Source organism: Corvus kubaryi, unplaced genomic scaffold, assembly GCF_017639235.1.
Source record: "Corvus kubaryi isolate FWS band 111438036 unplaced genomic scaffold, C.kubaryi_AGA036_p1.0 37270, whole genome shotgun sequence".
Taxonomy (NCBI): domain Eukaryota; kingdom Metazoa; phylum Chordata; class Aves; order Passeriformes; family Corvidae; genus Corvus; species Corvus kubaryi.
In genome coordinates, this window is record NW_024581083.1 from 172127 (window position 1) to 187480 (window position 15354).

Sequence of the window (15354 nt, forward strand, 5' to 3'; positions counted from 1 at the left end):
GGTATGAGAAGGACAACCACGGCCTGGCCACTTCAGGACTTCATTTGAAGGGGAAACACTTCCCTCATCAAGCCAAGAGATATCCCACCAACAGATACAGGCTTGACTATTCCCAGGGAGCTGGTCCCTACATGTGGCTCACACCCAGGCTGTCTCTGTGGCTCCTGAGGCAAGCTGCTGGTCCCTAGTGTCCAGGGGAAAGGGTAAATTAACCAGAGAAAGTACCGTACCAGCCACAAGCTGTTATGCCGTTCGTGCCACATCCAGCCCCTCTCCCCAGGAGCTTGTGCATGCCCACACCATGGTGCAAATTCCCCCCTGCCCGAGCTGGAGCACGGAGAAAGGAGCTGTGTGACATCTCCAGCCCCTTCTGGCCATGAGCCCAAAGTGCTCCTGAGTCCAGGGGAGGAGGGAAGGGGACCTTGAGCCCCCGGAATCCAGGTGAAGTGAATAAAATGAGCTCTCGGCATAAAAGGAGCTCTCTGCTCCAGAACTCCGAAGGCCAGAAGGACAGATGTATTTCCTGGAGTCGGGAGAGCTGTGCAGCAATCCCTGCTGTCGTGTGCAACTCAGGGACAGCCAGGAGCCAGGGTGAGCTATTAAAATACAATTTATTGGTACAAATCAGACATAGTGAAACAAACTCAGTTTAGAAAGAGCTGTCATGTTCTGCACAGATGGATTCAAAATGAACTGTCCCGTGACCGGAGCAATTGGCAACGGTGACAGACAGACTGGTGGACAGGTGCAGGGTGTGCAAGGCAGGGGAGAGACTGTTCTGGGGCTGGAGTCCTGCCCTTGAGAGCTCCTGACTGCCAGCTAAAAGTTCTCAAAGAGAAACAGGGCAGACTTGGAGATGTTTGTCCTATGCAGGTGGGGTGCCCAGTGCAGGGGGTCCTCCAGGCATTCAGGACTTGGGGAAAACAGAGATCCGAGGGAGGGCAGGGGCAGGAGGGAAGAGACTGTCACCTGTGCTGGGGTCACTCCAATGGTTGGGAAACTGTTTTTCATTCACATGATGTTGCCTTGGGCTAGAGAGCTACCCAGCAGGGCCTCACCTTGTGCATCTCTCAGGTACTTAAGCTAGCAGCTCTTCTGGCCATCCGATCCGTGTGTGCACACGCTGCTCCTGGAACAAAGGCTGTCTCTGTCCTGCACCCTGGCTATGTCCAGCCTTGCAAGTGTTGGGTCAGGGTCTGAAGAGAAGCACTCATGAAGCCCGGGTTTTGCACTCACTTCCCAGAGAAAACAGATGCCAATTGCTGCTCTAGACATGCAACACATCCCACTGGATCTCAGGGACAGAGGAATGGTCACTGTCCCAGTGTGTAAGGTCAGGCTTGGCTGGGTCTGCATACACTTTCCGTGCCTACTGGGACAGAGATACAGGCATGCAGCTCAGTACATTCACACAGCCAGACAAGACAAAGAAGTGACAATGTTTACAGAGAGGAATGGTCCCTAAGGGGACATGGGAATGGGTAAACTCAAGGCAGATTTGCTTAAATCTGGTCATATGGACCTCAAACAGCACCTGCTGCCAACACAGCTCTGCAAGATGAGATGGGAGAAATTCCCCCTGCCACCACCCCCCTATCCCTGTAATTTTCAGTCTCTTGCTCCTTAAATCCTTCCCCCTTGCTCTGTTGAGCCACTCTCCCAGCATCCCATAAAGCCTTGAGCAGTCCATACATGGAGGCATGTGCTGCGGGTGGACCTGGCAGCTGAAATAATGCAGGAGATTCCAAGGATAGAGCCATCCAGGCTATTTCAGGTCGTTGTTGATAACCACACTGTCATGCATGTCACAGTAAGTTGTCATCTTCTTCCTCTTGCCAAAGGTGGAGAAGCTGTTTTTGTTCTCCCGGCCTGGGAAGAGGGGCCCATCCTTGCTGGAAAGCAGAGCGGGGGTGCCGGGGATGTAAACATTGTGCTGATAATCCAGGGCTGGGTACAAGGGGCTGTACTGGGGTGTCCAGATGCTGTTGGGGCCTGATGAAGCTTTCTGAAACTCTGGAGGAAAAATGAGCTCAGTAAGATTGGCTCAGGTCATATCCACACCCCAGGATGCAAGTCCTGTGTCACCAACCTCCGTTCTGGTGCCTGGACACCCCTTCCACCCACAGAACTTCACCACTGCTAGGAACAGGGATGTGACCCCCCCCCCACTGCACCTCCAACAAGTGACCAGAGGGTCTGGTCTTCCCAGCCCCAGTGTCCCAATACTAACCAGAGACAGGGGTCACCAGCGTGCACAGCCTCTCGTGCTCCTTCTGAAGGGCTTTACGGATTTCCCCCACATCTTCCAGGCTCTGGGAGCTAAAGAGAAGAGACCGGTTCAAAGCTGTGTTGGAGATAACCTCCCCATTCCCATAGCCCCCTTCCACCTGCTTCCTCTGTTCCCCCAGTGCTGGATTTGGTACCTTTTCAGGGCAGGTCGCTGTGTGCTTGGAGGCAGCCAGTCTGTGTTGGGCTGCTTGGCCTGGAAAACACAGGGAAGAGCAAGGCTGGTTATTGGGACTCTCTGTCAATCAGCCCTGGGACCCTTTGCCAAACAGCCCAGCCCTGCCAGCACTAGGCTTCAGCAGGCAGGGATGCAGGACCACATCTCCACTTTCCCTGTGCCCTTTGTGGAGAAGCAAGCAGCACATTCCCCTCTTGGGGAGCCTGAGACAACGTTGAGTCAGCTTGTTCCCTTCTGGACCTTCCTCACCCTCCTGAGATACTGGGGTGGTTTGGGGCTTGTCCTCTGCCTCTGGGAGTTTTAAGTCTGGCATTCTGGGGAGAGACAGGTGGTTTTCCTATTCCTGTTAATTTTCGAAAGCCTTTTTTGCAAATGTGATGTTTACTTAGCCCAGGTCTGAGGTACCAAATGGTGAGAGATGCAGAAATTGGCTGCATGCTCAATGTCCCAGGAGGGCTGCAAAAACTACAGGAAAATCTAATTAAGCATTAGGGAAGAGAGTCCAGGGGTGCAAGGAGACACGTGGAGAGACTCTCTTGGCAGAGAGTCTTGGGATCTCCTCGGAAGGGCTGGTTTATTAAAAGTCAAACGTAAGTGGATTAGACGCCTCATCACTCTCCATCCTTGTAATCGTATTTTGGAGAGTCTTTCATCGGGAAAATTAGACATTCCTCATTTCAATACCTAACAAATGTTGACATCAAAATCCCGCCCTGAAGACCCCACTCCCTGCCTGCTGGCACAGCCTGTCCAGAGCAGCAGCCAGGCCCAGGACACCGCGGCCCCCGCCAGCACAGGGGAAGCAAAGCAGCAGTGATGCTCAGACTGCCCCAGTGTGAATTGCCTACCCAGGCTAAGGAGAAGCCACCCCCACTATCCCACCTCCCCTAGGGCACTGGAGCATCTCTGTTGCCTCTAATGGGTACAAAAGACGGTGAGAAGGGATTTCCTCTCGCCTCAGCCGAGCCTGACGCTCCCCCGGTAATTAGACCCGTCGGGAAGCTCAGTGGAGATCCCTCTGCCTGACTGCTCCTAATTCCCGCACTGATCAAAGGCTCCGGTTATTCTCTGGGAGAAGCCGTGCCTGCTTTCCCTCGTGGCAGAGGCTGAGGGAGGGGGCTGGGGGCACCCACGGAGCACTGGTAAGCACTGCTGGGCATTATGTTACCTCTTTGGAGACCTGGAGATGCTGGTCTGGCCAGGACCGCTTCCCGGGATCCTTCTCGTTGTTCCGGGGGGGGCTGCAGGGTTTGAGGAACATGAAGTCACTCTGAGCAGACTCAGGACCAAGGCAGACCTTGTAGCAGTAGCCTGGGGGGCCGCCCGCAGGCACATCAAGGCAGGTGGCAGCCGTGGTCCCTGCAGGGGGCTGTGCCGTCAGGTTGGAAGTCTTCAGGCCGTCAGAGGAGGGTCTGGACCCAGGACAGCAGTGGCAGCGAGGTGGTGAGCAGCTGTCCCCTTGGCGGGAACGCTGCTCTCCACGGCAGCGAATGGCTGTGAGAATGAGGATGGCAAGAAGGAAAGTGAAGGAGATGGAGCCCAGGGAGACAAGGAGATAGAGGGTGAGTGGGGAAGATGAGGACGCCTCTGGAGGGAGGCTGAACTCGCTGAAGTCGGAGAGAGTCTGGGGCATGGTCTCCACCACCGAAAGCAGGAGGGACACGGTGGCAGAGAGGGCTGGCTGTCCACCATCCCGCACCTGCACCACCAGCTGCTGCTGGCTGGCATCCTGCTCCAGAAAGGAGCGGAGGGTGCGCAGCTCACCCGTGTCAGGCGCCACGCTGAAGAGGGTGAAGTCAGTAGCCTGGAGGAGCTGGTAGGAGAGGCGAGAGTTCAGCCCTGCATCTGCATCCACTGCCGACACCGTGCCCACGAGGTAGCCGGGCCTGGCTGAGCGTGGCACGAGTTCAGTGGCAACAGAGCCATTGCGTGGCATGGGAGAAACGATAACCGGAGCATTGTCATTCTGGTCCAACACAAAGATGTGGACGGTGACGTTGGCACTGAGAGGGGGAAACCCCGCATCCTGTGCTTGCACCTGGATCTGGAAGCTGCGGATCTGCTCATAGTCAAGGGAGCGCAGGGCGTACATGTGCCCGCTGTCTGAGTTGATGGACACGTAGGTGCCCACAGGCATGCCATGGATGTGCCCATCTGCAATGGAGTAGGACAGGTAGGCGTTTTGTTGGCAGTCAGGGTCCAATGCACTGACAGAGCAGATGGAGGCACCTGGTGCGTTGTTCTCCATCACATAGACACTGTAGGAGGGTTGGAGGAAGCGCGGAGCGTTGTCGTTCACATCAGATACTGGGACGGTGAGGGTGCTGCGGGTCAGCAGGGCAGGCGAGCCCATGTCTCGTGCTGTGATGCTTACGTTGTACTCAGGCACAACCTCCCGGTCCAGCGCTTGCGTGGTGACCAGTGTGTAGTAGTTCCGGAAGGAGGAGCGGAGCTCAAATGGTACATTGGGGCCAACCTCACAGCTCACACGCCCGTTGTCCCCAGAGTCCCGGTCCAGAACACTGATGACAGCAATGACGGTGCCTGGGGGTGCATCCTCCAGCACAGGTGTGGACACAGAGGTGAGGGTCACCTCTGGCGCATTGTCATTGACATCGAGGAGGTGCACAAGCACCCTGCAGTGCACAGCCACAGCTGAGGGTCCGCGGTCCTTGGCTTGCACGTAGAGCTCGTGGAGGCTGGCCCGCTCATAGTCCAGGCGGCCCTTCAGCAGCACCTGCCCACTCCGGGGCTCTATGTGGAAGAGCTCCCGGACACGTGGTGGTGCGTGCCCACTGAAGGAGTACTCAATCTCCCCATTGGGGCCCTCATCCAGGTCAGTGGCATTGAGCTGGATGACCAGAGTGCCAGCAGGAGCATCCTCAGGAAGGCTCACACCGTAGGAGGGCTGGTCAAAGGCAGGCACGTTGTCGTTCGCGTCCAGCACCGTGACGAGGATGTGCGCTGTGCCTGAGCGTTCGGGGACACCGCCGTCAAGAGCAGTGAGCAGCACCCGGTGCACACGTTGCTGCTCACGGTCGAGGGCACGCTCCAGCACCAGCTCTGCAAACTTGCTGGCATCACTGCGCGTCTGCACCTCAAGTGAAAAGAAACCATTGGGGCTGAGGCGGTAGGTGTGCACAGAGTTGGTACCCACGTCAGGATCCTGGGCACTCTCCAGCGGGAAGCGGGCACCAAGCACGGCAGACTCAGCCACCTCCAGCACATATTCTTGCCAAGGGAAGGTGGGTGCATGGTCGTTGATGTCCAGCACCTCCACCTCGACGCGGTAGAGCTCCAGTGGGCTCTCGACGAGGAGCTGCAGGTGAAGCAGGCAGGTCCCCCCGGCCTCGCACACCTCCTCCCGGTCAATCCGCTCGTTCACGAAGAGGATCCCGTTCTCCAGGTTCACCTCCAGGTGCTGCCTGGCCCCGGCCCGTGACACGATCCGGAACCTCCGCGCTGACAGGGTGGACACATCCAGTCCCAGATCCTCACCCAGGTTGGCCACGAAGGCTCCGTGCTCCAGCTCCTCTGGCACGGCGTAGCGCAGCTGCCCCCGTGCCGGGTGGCGTGCCGGGGGCCCGGCCAACAGGAAGAAGAGGAGGGAGCGGAGGAAGAGCTGCCCCCGCCCGGAGCCTGCTCCGGCCCCCATGGCCCCGCAGCAATCCCAGGGACGATGAGTCGCACCCGCGCCGCCGCCTCCTCCCTCGCCTTCGCTTGCCTCTTGCACTTTCAAAGAGTTTCGGGCTCCCGGGGGGCGGCGGAGGAGGGCCTTGCCCAGAGCTGGGGGGCCGAACCGCGGTCGCCGGCAGTCACTTAACCCTTTCTTTGCTGGCCTCCGCAAGGGGCTGCAATCCGGGTCCCGGGGCCGCAGCAGAATTTGTTTACCGGAGCCGGACGCACCTGGGGAGGGGACCACCTTCGGGGAGATCCCGTTAACGGCGGTGGGAGCTCCAGCGAGACCGATCGCTGCCCGGGGCACCGGTATTACCCCGCAGATGCTGCGTTCGTCCCCGCGGTAGATTAAGAGGAGCCCAGATCGCGGCTGCTGCCAAATCCCCCGGCCGCGTCCCCCGCCGTGCCGGTCCTAACCTTTACCAGATGGTTAAGCCCCTCCAGACTTGATTACATTTCCCTGCACACCGTTTTCCTTGTAATGCGGAGTTTTTAATTACAGGAGCAGGGGGATTACAGCCCTGGATAAAGCTGAGCCCATCAGCGCGGAGGCACAGAGACCCCCCCCTCTTTCCCTTTCCTTGCCTGCTTCCACCCCCGACACCCCGCTTGCCCACACCCCCGCGTCCCAAATCCCGCTCCCCCACCGTGCACCCCAGTGTCAGCCCCCTCGGGCTCTCGGGGCACGATCCTGCCCAGATACCCCAGGATCTGCCTCCCCACACCCCCAGCGGTGCCCCCACCGCGGGCAAAAACTTTCCGCCCCCCGCGGAAGGCGAGGGGGAGGCGGGAGCAGAGCGAGCCGCGGGTCCCCCGCCGGCCCCCAAAGCGCGACAGACGGCGTCCCCTGCGCCCCCCCGTCCCCTGCCGCCCCGGTACCGCTCACGGTCCCTCCGCTGGCCGATCCGTTCTCCCCGCAGACCCGTCTCCAGCCGCCGCCGCGCCCGGCCAGCTCCGTGCGTCGTCTCCCACCGTCGCCGTCCCCGGGGGCGCTCGGTAACGGGACGGGGCGGCCGCTGCCCCCGCCCCGCGGCTGCTCAGGGTGCGGATAATCCCCTAACGATCTAGTTAAAGGCTCGAAGGGGCTCGGAGCGGCTTTAGTCGGGCATTGATATTTCACCGCCTTTGTCTCTGCTTGCCGGTCCCCGTTGGGAAGGGAACCGCCGGCCCCAACCGCTCCCCCCACCTTGCTCCCTACGGGGAGCCGAGTGGGAAGCAGGATCCAGGGGCGACCGGGAGACCGAAGGAGGCAGGAGGCGGCGGAGCTGGAGGGGTTTGTCGGGCTGGGAAAAGGATTTTGTCCCTGGGAGCGCAGCGAGACCCACGCGGGACGTGCCGCGCTCGTGGGGTCTCGGTTCGGGAAGGAGGGCTGGCAGGGCGGGCAGGTGGAAGGATCGGAGCGCCTGGGGCACGCGTGGGCTCGTGCTGCTCACGGGTGAAATCGGGACGGCTCCCGGTAAGTGAAGCCCAGCCTGCATCGGCAGCGCCGGTCACTGCCAGCCTGTCCCCCGCGCCATCTCCCACGCCAAGACCACCCCTGGCGGCGTCGTTGTCACCCCCGCCCCGATCTGTTTCTTTCTAATCCCCCCCCCCAATCCCCGATTTGCGCCCCCCCGCACGCCCCCCGCCCCTCTTTCCATCGCCGCCCAGCCCTCCCGGGGCTGAGACCCCGGAGGTGGGATGGAGTGGATAGCGCTCCTCCGGGAGCCGCCTCGAGTGCTGCTCAGGCCAGAGGGGGATTGAGGGTGGGGGTGAAACGGGACACAGAAATTTTCGGGGGTCTTATTTCATTCCCTCCAGTCCTTCCCCCGTCTCCGACCAAATGCATTCTGCAAAATCATTGGAGCGGCTCTGGTCCTATTGTTTGATTTAGAGTAAAATATTCACCACCACCTCCTTCTCCCCCAGGTGCACCGGCAAGATCCGAGACTCCCCGACTCCCTGCCCGGTCCTTCCCGCCCTTCTTCAGCTCTGCTTGGTAATGCACCCCCCACCCCCAAACATCTTCCTCGCTGCTTCCTTGGGGGGGGCCGGGGGAACCCTGTCATGTCCCCTCTTGCTTCCCTCCCCTAACGGAGGTCATAGGATAGCCCCATTCTGTTCCTTTTCCTCATCTCCCCAGACCTTGCAGTCTCTTCCTGCTTCCCTCCCAGACCCCATGATTCCAGGGGACCAAGGTCAAACACAGCGGGGAGGAGGGGTTGGCCTTGAGAGGGAGCACAGACTTGTTCCAAGGATCCCTTTCCTGAAGGAAATGGCACAGGCTGGGGGTGCTGCAGAGGGATGAGGAATCCAAAGAAGAGCCTTTTTTGGGGGAACAGAGCAGAGGAGGATGAGCAGCAGGATGGGGGGGATGGAGTGGGCACAGTGCACCGCTAACACCCTGCTTTGTATCCTGTAGATTTTAAGGCCCCTCTTGTGGTGCAGAGGAGTGTTCAGCTGCCAGCCCTGTTCTTTCAGGGTAGGGAATCAGGATGCGGCTGGGAGCTTGTTTTTGGAAAATGCTGGAAGCTAGAAGGGGGTATGTCTGTCTGAGATGTCTTGGCACAGGCGGGCGGGTGGCCAGTTGCCGCAGGTCAGCACTGATGTGCCTTGGCAAGGCCAGACGGAGAGATCAGGGTGGGATGTAGGAGGAGATGCCGCAGGTTGAGCTGCCTTGGAAAAGTCATGCAGAGAGCAAAGGACTGGGGGGGGACCATCACTCAGCTGCCTGTGGGCACTAAACCTTGCCCAGCCACCACTGTCACTCCATTTTCCTGCCTGCTGCGTGCTGGGGCAGCAGAAGGGGCTGCAAGAAACGCTGTCCCTGCCAGACCACACAGCCCTTCCCCCAGCTCCCCAGGGCGCCCGTCTGCCCAGCCGTGCATGTGGCTTCGCTGCTCCCTTCTCGCTCCAAGCGGGAGCAGTTATAGTTTGTGGTGCCCAAGAGGGCAACCGCAGTGGAAGTGGGGGGGGTCTCCTGGTGGGAATGAGAGCAGCCCTGGCCCTGCAGCTGGGAAGTCACTCTGGGGTTGCTTCTGTAGGGTCAGGTGCTGGGGCTTTGGTCTGTGAAGCCACAACGCTCTCTGCAGCAGGATGCCCTCACCAGTGCTTCTTCCGCTCCAAAGCTTTGGTTCCCTGCCTTCCCTTGGGAGGAAAACCCATGCCCTGAAGGGGATGGTGGCCATTTTGGCGTGTTTATCAGGGCTGGTGGGCACTCTGCCTGCCCTCGTGTGCTGGGATGCAAGATATGACACATGTCCATCTCCTTTCAGGGACAGGATGAGAAAGTAAGGGCATGAGCTGTAGAAAGGAAATTCTTATTAAGGAAAAATCTTTACCATGAGGGTGGTAAAACACTGTCACAGGGACCAGACTGGGGAGGGGATTGTCATCCTGCAGATCCTTCTGAGCTGCACAATCTAGTTCTGAGTAGGGATACCCCAGGATCCTCCAGATGTCCCAAGAGAACGAAACCCTTGTGAACCCGGAAAGTCCCAGTCACTGAGCAGAGGTGAGTAGGTCACCAAGGCAAGGGAAAGAGCTGCCCAGAGAGCCCAGCCTTCCAGAGCACAGGTCCCAGATTTGTCAGGAGCCACTTCTCTTCGCAGGCACCATGCCCAGGGGTGGATGGAGCAACGAAGGATGCCGGGACTCTATTCCTACTGGAAGTCCTTGTCCATGGGCTTTGCTCTGCAAGGTGCTGGAGTTGCTTAGCACCCTCCTCTTCCTCTGCAGTGGTGCAGGAAGAAATTTTGTACCAGGTATGTGTTCCAGGGGGTTTGTAGGTGAGAAGATGTAGCTGAGGTGACCAATTCAAGGCTCACTACTGGTGGAAGGCCCTTGACTTTCTTGGCCAGCCACACATGGGGACAACTCCCCCAGTCCCTTCTGGGATAGGTGGAAGCTGAACACAGGCTCAGCTCTGAGCAGACCTCTGCAGCTGTCACCTCCTTTTGAGCATTTTCAGGACATGGGGCCCAGTCCTGCTCAGCCTCTGGGGGAGGCAGTTCTGACTCCTTGTAGGACACAGACTTCAATGGCAGCTCAGGAAGCCAGGTCACCCCTCCTGCTCTGGAGGGGGGGAATTTCTTCCAAACCCAAGCTGCCAAAGGAGCTGTTCTCATGGCTGGTGTCTTGTTCAACTTGAAGTAAGACACTCGGGACCCAAAGCAAAAGCAAAGGGATGTGTCCCCATTATCCTGAGAGCTGGGACTACTCATTTTGTTGTGGGCATCCTCTTAGAAGGTTTACCTAAAATGTCCTGAGGGAATGTTTCCTTTCTGCTGGGAAGGACTAAGGAATGGGGATCAGTGAGCAGGAAAGAAAGGTGGGCAACAGTGTGATGATTGCATGGGGGAAGAGCAGAAGCTTTGTGAGAGAGGAGGTGACACCTCTCCTCTGTCAGGCATCAGTGTGACTGGTGTTGGAATATTACGCACAACACCTGTGCTTGAAGTTCTGAAAGGTTAAAAAACTGATTTAAGGCTTGGAGCAATACCTCACAGGGAGAAGTGTAAGTGAAACTGCCTGAACTCTGTGCAGAAAGAAACCAGAGGAGAAATGATGGTAGGGCCAGGGAGGTGTTACCAGGAGGAAATGCTTTGGACAGTTAGAAGGAATGCAGAGCCATGGCCTGAGCCTGACAGCTTCGTGTATTGGGCAGTGAGAGGGGATCAAGCTGTCAGGATTTTCAGTGGGGTCTGTGTCTTTTGGTGTCTGCAGATCCACGTGGAACAAAAGACTCCCAAGCTCCCCAGTGTATCATGATAAAATGGGAAGACTGGGCCCGGGAAGAAGGGTTCTGATTGATCTCACCTCCCTCAGCAAAGAAACCACTGCAGCTCTTCTACTCATGTTGAAGCTGGGACCCCAGTGAGGAGGCCAAGGGGCAGAAGTTGGAGTGGATGATTCCTCTCCCCTCAGGCACCTTGCAACACCCAAACAAAAACTGTGTGCCTGCAGTTCACATTGAAGTCCCACATCCCTGGGATAGGTTGGTGGTTTCAGAAGGGAATTGCAGGAAAAGGCATGTCCTCCTTTATCCCCATTTCTAAAATCCTAATTCTTCCAGTCCTGGGCAGATATGGGGATGTTTCCTGCTTCCCTGTCCCTTCTTTCACTTCATTTCTCTGTCTCCATTCCCAGGATAGGGACCACCTCTACCTTCCCACTCTCCCCTGGTCCATGCCAGGGACTTTGTCCCCCTGAGACACACCCCACCATCCCCATCTTCTCCTGGGAGCTTTGCAGATCCTCCAGGTCTCCCTTTTCTCCCCCACCAGCCCTACTTCTTTCCTCTCTGTCTGAGAGATCAGTCATCGAGGGTGTCAACGCACACGAACCCGACTCCCCCGGGAGGATGGGGAGCTGGAAGCTGGGGGTGGTGTTCTGCTGCGAGAAGGCAAAGCTGCCATCAGCAGCTGCTTTGATCTGGAGACAATTACAGACGAGTGTAGGACCCTGCTCCACTCAGCCAATAAATAATGGAATTTGTGTGTTGACACAGACAGATTTCCCCCAAACTGTCAGAGAAGGGGAGACGGAGTGAGTGAACGGGAGCCCGAGAGGCTGGAGGGAAGGGGAGAGAAGCAGGAAGGAGAAGGAATGAAGCAGGCCTGTGGGAAAAGAGGGAGAAGGGAAAAAAAAGAACTTTGGGAAGGCAACACTGATGGGGGGAGCTGGGCAGGGAGGAGAAGGAGCCTAAGGAACACATATTTGCACAGGGGAAGGAAAATCAAGACAGGAACTGTGGGTGGAAAGGGGGGGGGAGTGCTGCATATGCAGCTGGAAGCAGAGGGGAAAAAAATCTGAAGGTGGAAAAGAAAGAGAAGGAGGAACAAAGGCATGGCAGTGTCCCCGGGGCTCCCGGGCTGCCTGGCAGATCACACGCTCTCCGAGCAGGGACCATATTCCCGCAGCCCTCCGCAGAGCGGCCCTGACCCCCCCGAGGCGCTCAGCACTGCGGAGCTGGCGATGGGGAGGCACGCATGAGTTGGTGAAATGGTGCCACTGGTGCGCAGCCAACAGCAGAAATTTGCTCTGAGATCACAAGTCCCTGAAAAACCTCCTGTGGATGCCCTGTCCCCATGCTCCTCCTGCTCCTCCCCATCTCCCTCTCCCTGCTCCCTCTCCAGCCTGGAGCTGTTTGTTCTCTGGCTGGTGATGGTTTTGTACTTCACTTACAACAAAGTAAAACCTCCCTTGCGCTCAGGAGCTCCACACCGAGCCCAGCAGAAACCATCCATCCAGCAACCCTCCAACCTGGATGCAGCAACAGACCTGACAGGGATGGGGGAGGCACTGGGGTTGTCTCCTTCCTCCCAGTTTGGAACACTCAAGAGCCCTGTTTGTTCCCTCTTGGTCCCATCTGTGGCCTGAGCTGGCTCAGCCCCAGAAATTGAGTGTGTGGAGTATGGCCCAACCTGCTGAGGTCTCCAGGCCAAGCACCACTTCACTGTGTATGTCTGTGGCTCCTAGCTCGATCCTTTTTGCTGAAACAGGCATCCAAGTTTCCCATCCAAGCTCCAGATGGGAAGCAAATACCTCTCAGCCCAGGGATTTTCCCCTCTACAAATCTTCACCTCACCCTATCTCTGCCTCCCACCCCTTCCTGAACCAATGCCCAGAGGAGCTGTGGCTGCTCCATCCCTGGAAGGGTTCAAGGCCAGGTTGGATGGGGCTTGGAGCAATCTGGTCTAGTGGAAGGTGTCCCTGCCCATGGCAGGGGGTGGAACTGGCTGATCTCCAAGGTCCCTTCCAACCCAAACTATTCCAGGATCCTATGATTCCTATTCCCTTTTGCAGCAACACCAGGGGCTGAACCTTTGCCCTTGCACAGATCAGATTCTCCCCTGCGGGCCCTTGTTCCCCCCACATGAGGAAAGCAGGACAGGATACAGATTGGGCCAAGCATTGACTGATCCAGGTGGCTCTCAGTGTCCATAGAGCTGGGAGGGTGCAGGAATACTGGCTCTGGAGTGGTGTGGGATGGTGCCACAGCAGGTTGACTGATGGGAGTGTGGGAGACCCAGGAGCTTCAACAGAGCAGGGGTTGGTGGCACAGACTCCCGGCGCCACTGCACCAGATCAAATCCAGGCAGGAGGGAGGGTTTCCAGGGATATTGCCTATGGATGTTGTTTAGCTTTAACGTTGGGAAATGGCAGGAATGCCTGCCTAACTGGGGCAGCAGTAGCTTGTGGCCTGAGCAGTGGGAGGACTGGAGCTCCTGCCAAGCGTTTAAATCTTTCAGGATGTAAAACTGGTGTAAATCACTGGAAAGCCAGGTCTTTCTGCTAATAAAGTCACAGGAAATGATTCAGCTAGCCCAGACAGGGTAACACACAGAGCCAGGCTGGGACCCCTTCTCCAGAATCACTTCAGGTCCCTGGTCCCAGTCATTTTACTGGGATGGTGGGAATGCTGCTGCTGCTGCTCATCTAGTCCCACGCAGGATGCGAGGAGAGTGAGGGCAAGGTGGATCAGCAGGAGAGGGCAGGGTTGAGGAAGTGCCCAGAAGCCTCCCAGGGTGCCCAGGAAGGGAAGAAAGAAGAGCAGCTGGGTATTCGTGCTCAGCCCCTCCATGAGGCCTCAGCCCTTCATCCCAGGATGAGGCCAGGGAAGAGGCCTGGGAAAGAGGAAGTGGAGGTGGCAAGAGAGATTTGTGTTTTTTCTGGGGCCTGCTGTGACACCCAAACACTGCCATCAATATTTAGTGGGATGGAGGCAAGGGAGGCCAGTTCAAGTTGAGCACAGTCCCCAGCCTTCCTCCAGGTCCTCCAAGCCACAGGTCACGAGCAACTTGCACCTCTGCCCAGGCACTGCGAACAAGCACCAAGGTGGCTCCAGGCACCTCAAAGCACTTTCAGGTTGAGAGCAGGCAGGACATCCCAGCCTGGATGAGCAAACCATGCAAAATGTCTCTCCTTACTTCACCAGATCCCAGTTCTAATTTGTGGAAGAGCTAATGAGAACCAGTAGGGGCAGAGCACCCTGGCCCTGTTCAATGGTGAGGAGGAGAGCTGCAGAACTGGGTGTTCTCCACCTCCAAGTAAAACCCCAAGTCCTGACCCATACAGGCACATCCAGCACCTTAAATTCAACATGGAGATGGTGAGTGCTAACAAAGAGTCATGGAGAACCACTGCTCCAGCACTGAGGGCTGAGAGCCAGGGGTTAACACCTCGCTAAGCAGCTGTGGGAGCAAAGAGTTAACATGGCTGGTACAGGGAATGTTATCTGTCTCTTCTCTAAATATTATTTCCTCCCATGAAACCAGCTTTTCATCCTTGGCTAGAGGCAGCTCCCGCTGCTGGGAATCCAGCAGGAGCTTGTATCTGCTGCCGCACACACCACTGCTCCCAGCAAGCTGCCGAGACAAAGAGCTGCGCTCCCCTGGCGTGAGCAGCCCCAGCACGGGGAGCTGGAGCTGGGGCTTTGGCCCCCAGGGTGCAGGTGGCCTCGGGGTGGGCTTGGGGACAGGCTTTACACCAAAGAGGAATCTCATTAATGAAAGCACTGCACTGTGGAGGGATTTCCTCCCTTTCTTGCAGGGACCAGGAACAGCAGGCAGGGACGGGCAGGGCCAAGTGGCAGGAGGCTCAAACCTCACCACCACCCCAGGAAGGTTTTTGTGAGGCTGCCCATTTCACACCTCACTGCTTGGGTGTGCCAGGATGGACAAGAACATCAGGATACACCGTGGGAAAACCAAGACAGCAGTCACTGGCTCCAAGGTCACAAGCTGGAAAAGATGGGGGCTGTGGGGCAGCCTCTGCCCCCTTCTCAGCAGCGCCAACTGAATGGCTGCGTTGAGGGGCTGGGTGTCTGCAAAGCTGGTGGCTGGAATAAAATGGCTGCTGTTAAATCTTCTCTGAAACATCCTAAACTTTTAATGTGTATGAAACCACGGCAGCATCCCTTTCGCACCCCGGAGGGCACAAAGGCGCGAGCATCTCCGCTCTCCCATTCAGCCAGAGCCACGTGCTGCAGCCTGAACAGCGCTAGGAACGTGGCTGGAATGAAAGTTGCCCTCCCAGCCCGTGTGTTCAGAGAGCCGAAGTCAAAGGATTGCCAAGTTAAAAGGGTCAAACCTCCAAGGACAGCTGTATCTGACTGGCTATATATCATTTCAATAGCATCTTCAACGGGGATTATAATCTGAATTGAAGCGGAAAGACCTGAGGCAATGAAGCTGTCAGCAGGCTAAGATTAAGGAATTAAAACAGCAGCA

The 15354-nt window shown here is 57.4% G+C and overlaps 2 protein-coding genes and 1 long non-coding RNA gene across 3 annotated transcripts; 2 read left to right on the forward strand and 1 right to left on the reverse strand.

Moving 5' to 3' along the window:
• Nucleotides 1–592: 592 nt before the first annotated feature.
• LOC121663259 (protocadherin-10-like) lies at nucleotides 593–6723 on the reverse strand. Its single transcript, XM_042025332.1, has 4 exons — nucleotides 3633–6723; nucleotides 2424–2482; nucleotides 2231–2319; nucleotides 593–2013 (listed from the first exon to the last, which is right to left on the reverse strand). The coding sequence occupies exons 1-4, from the start codon at nucleotides 6117–6119 to the stop codon at nucleotides 1766–1768; spliced, it is 2883 nt and encodes a 960-aa protein (XP_041881266.1). The 5' UTR covers nucleotides 6120–6723; the 3' UTR covers nucleotides 593–1765.
• LOC121663305 (translation initiation factor IF-2-like) lies at nucleotides 6144–11633 on the forward strand. Its single transcript, XM_042025414.1, has 8 exons — nucleotides 6144–6206; nucleotides 6313–6451; nucleotides 6874–7017; nucleotides 7063–7138; nucleotides 7217–7598; nucleotides 8051–8120; nucleotides 9733–9885; nucleotides 10847–11633. The coding sequence occupies exons 1-8, from the start codon at nucleotides 6144–6146 to the stop codon at nucleotides 10927–10929; spliced, it is 1110 nt and encodes a 369-aa protein (XP_041881348.1). The 3' UTR covers nucleotides 10930–11633.
• A 1189-nt stretch (nucleotides 11634–12822) lies between these two features.
• Nucleotides 12823–15336, forward strand: LOC121663263. Its single transcript, XR_006015580.1, has 2 exons — nucleotides 12823–14234; nucleotides 14675–15336. It is a non-coding gene; the product is annotated as an uncharacterized LOC121663263 (long non-coding RNA).
• Nucleotides 15337–15354: the final 18 nt, after the last annotated feature.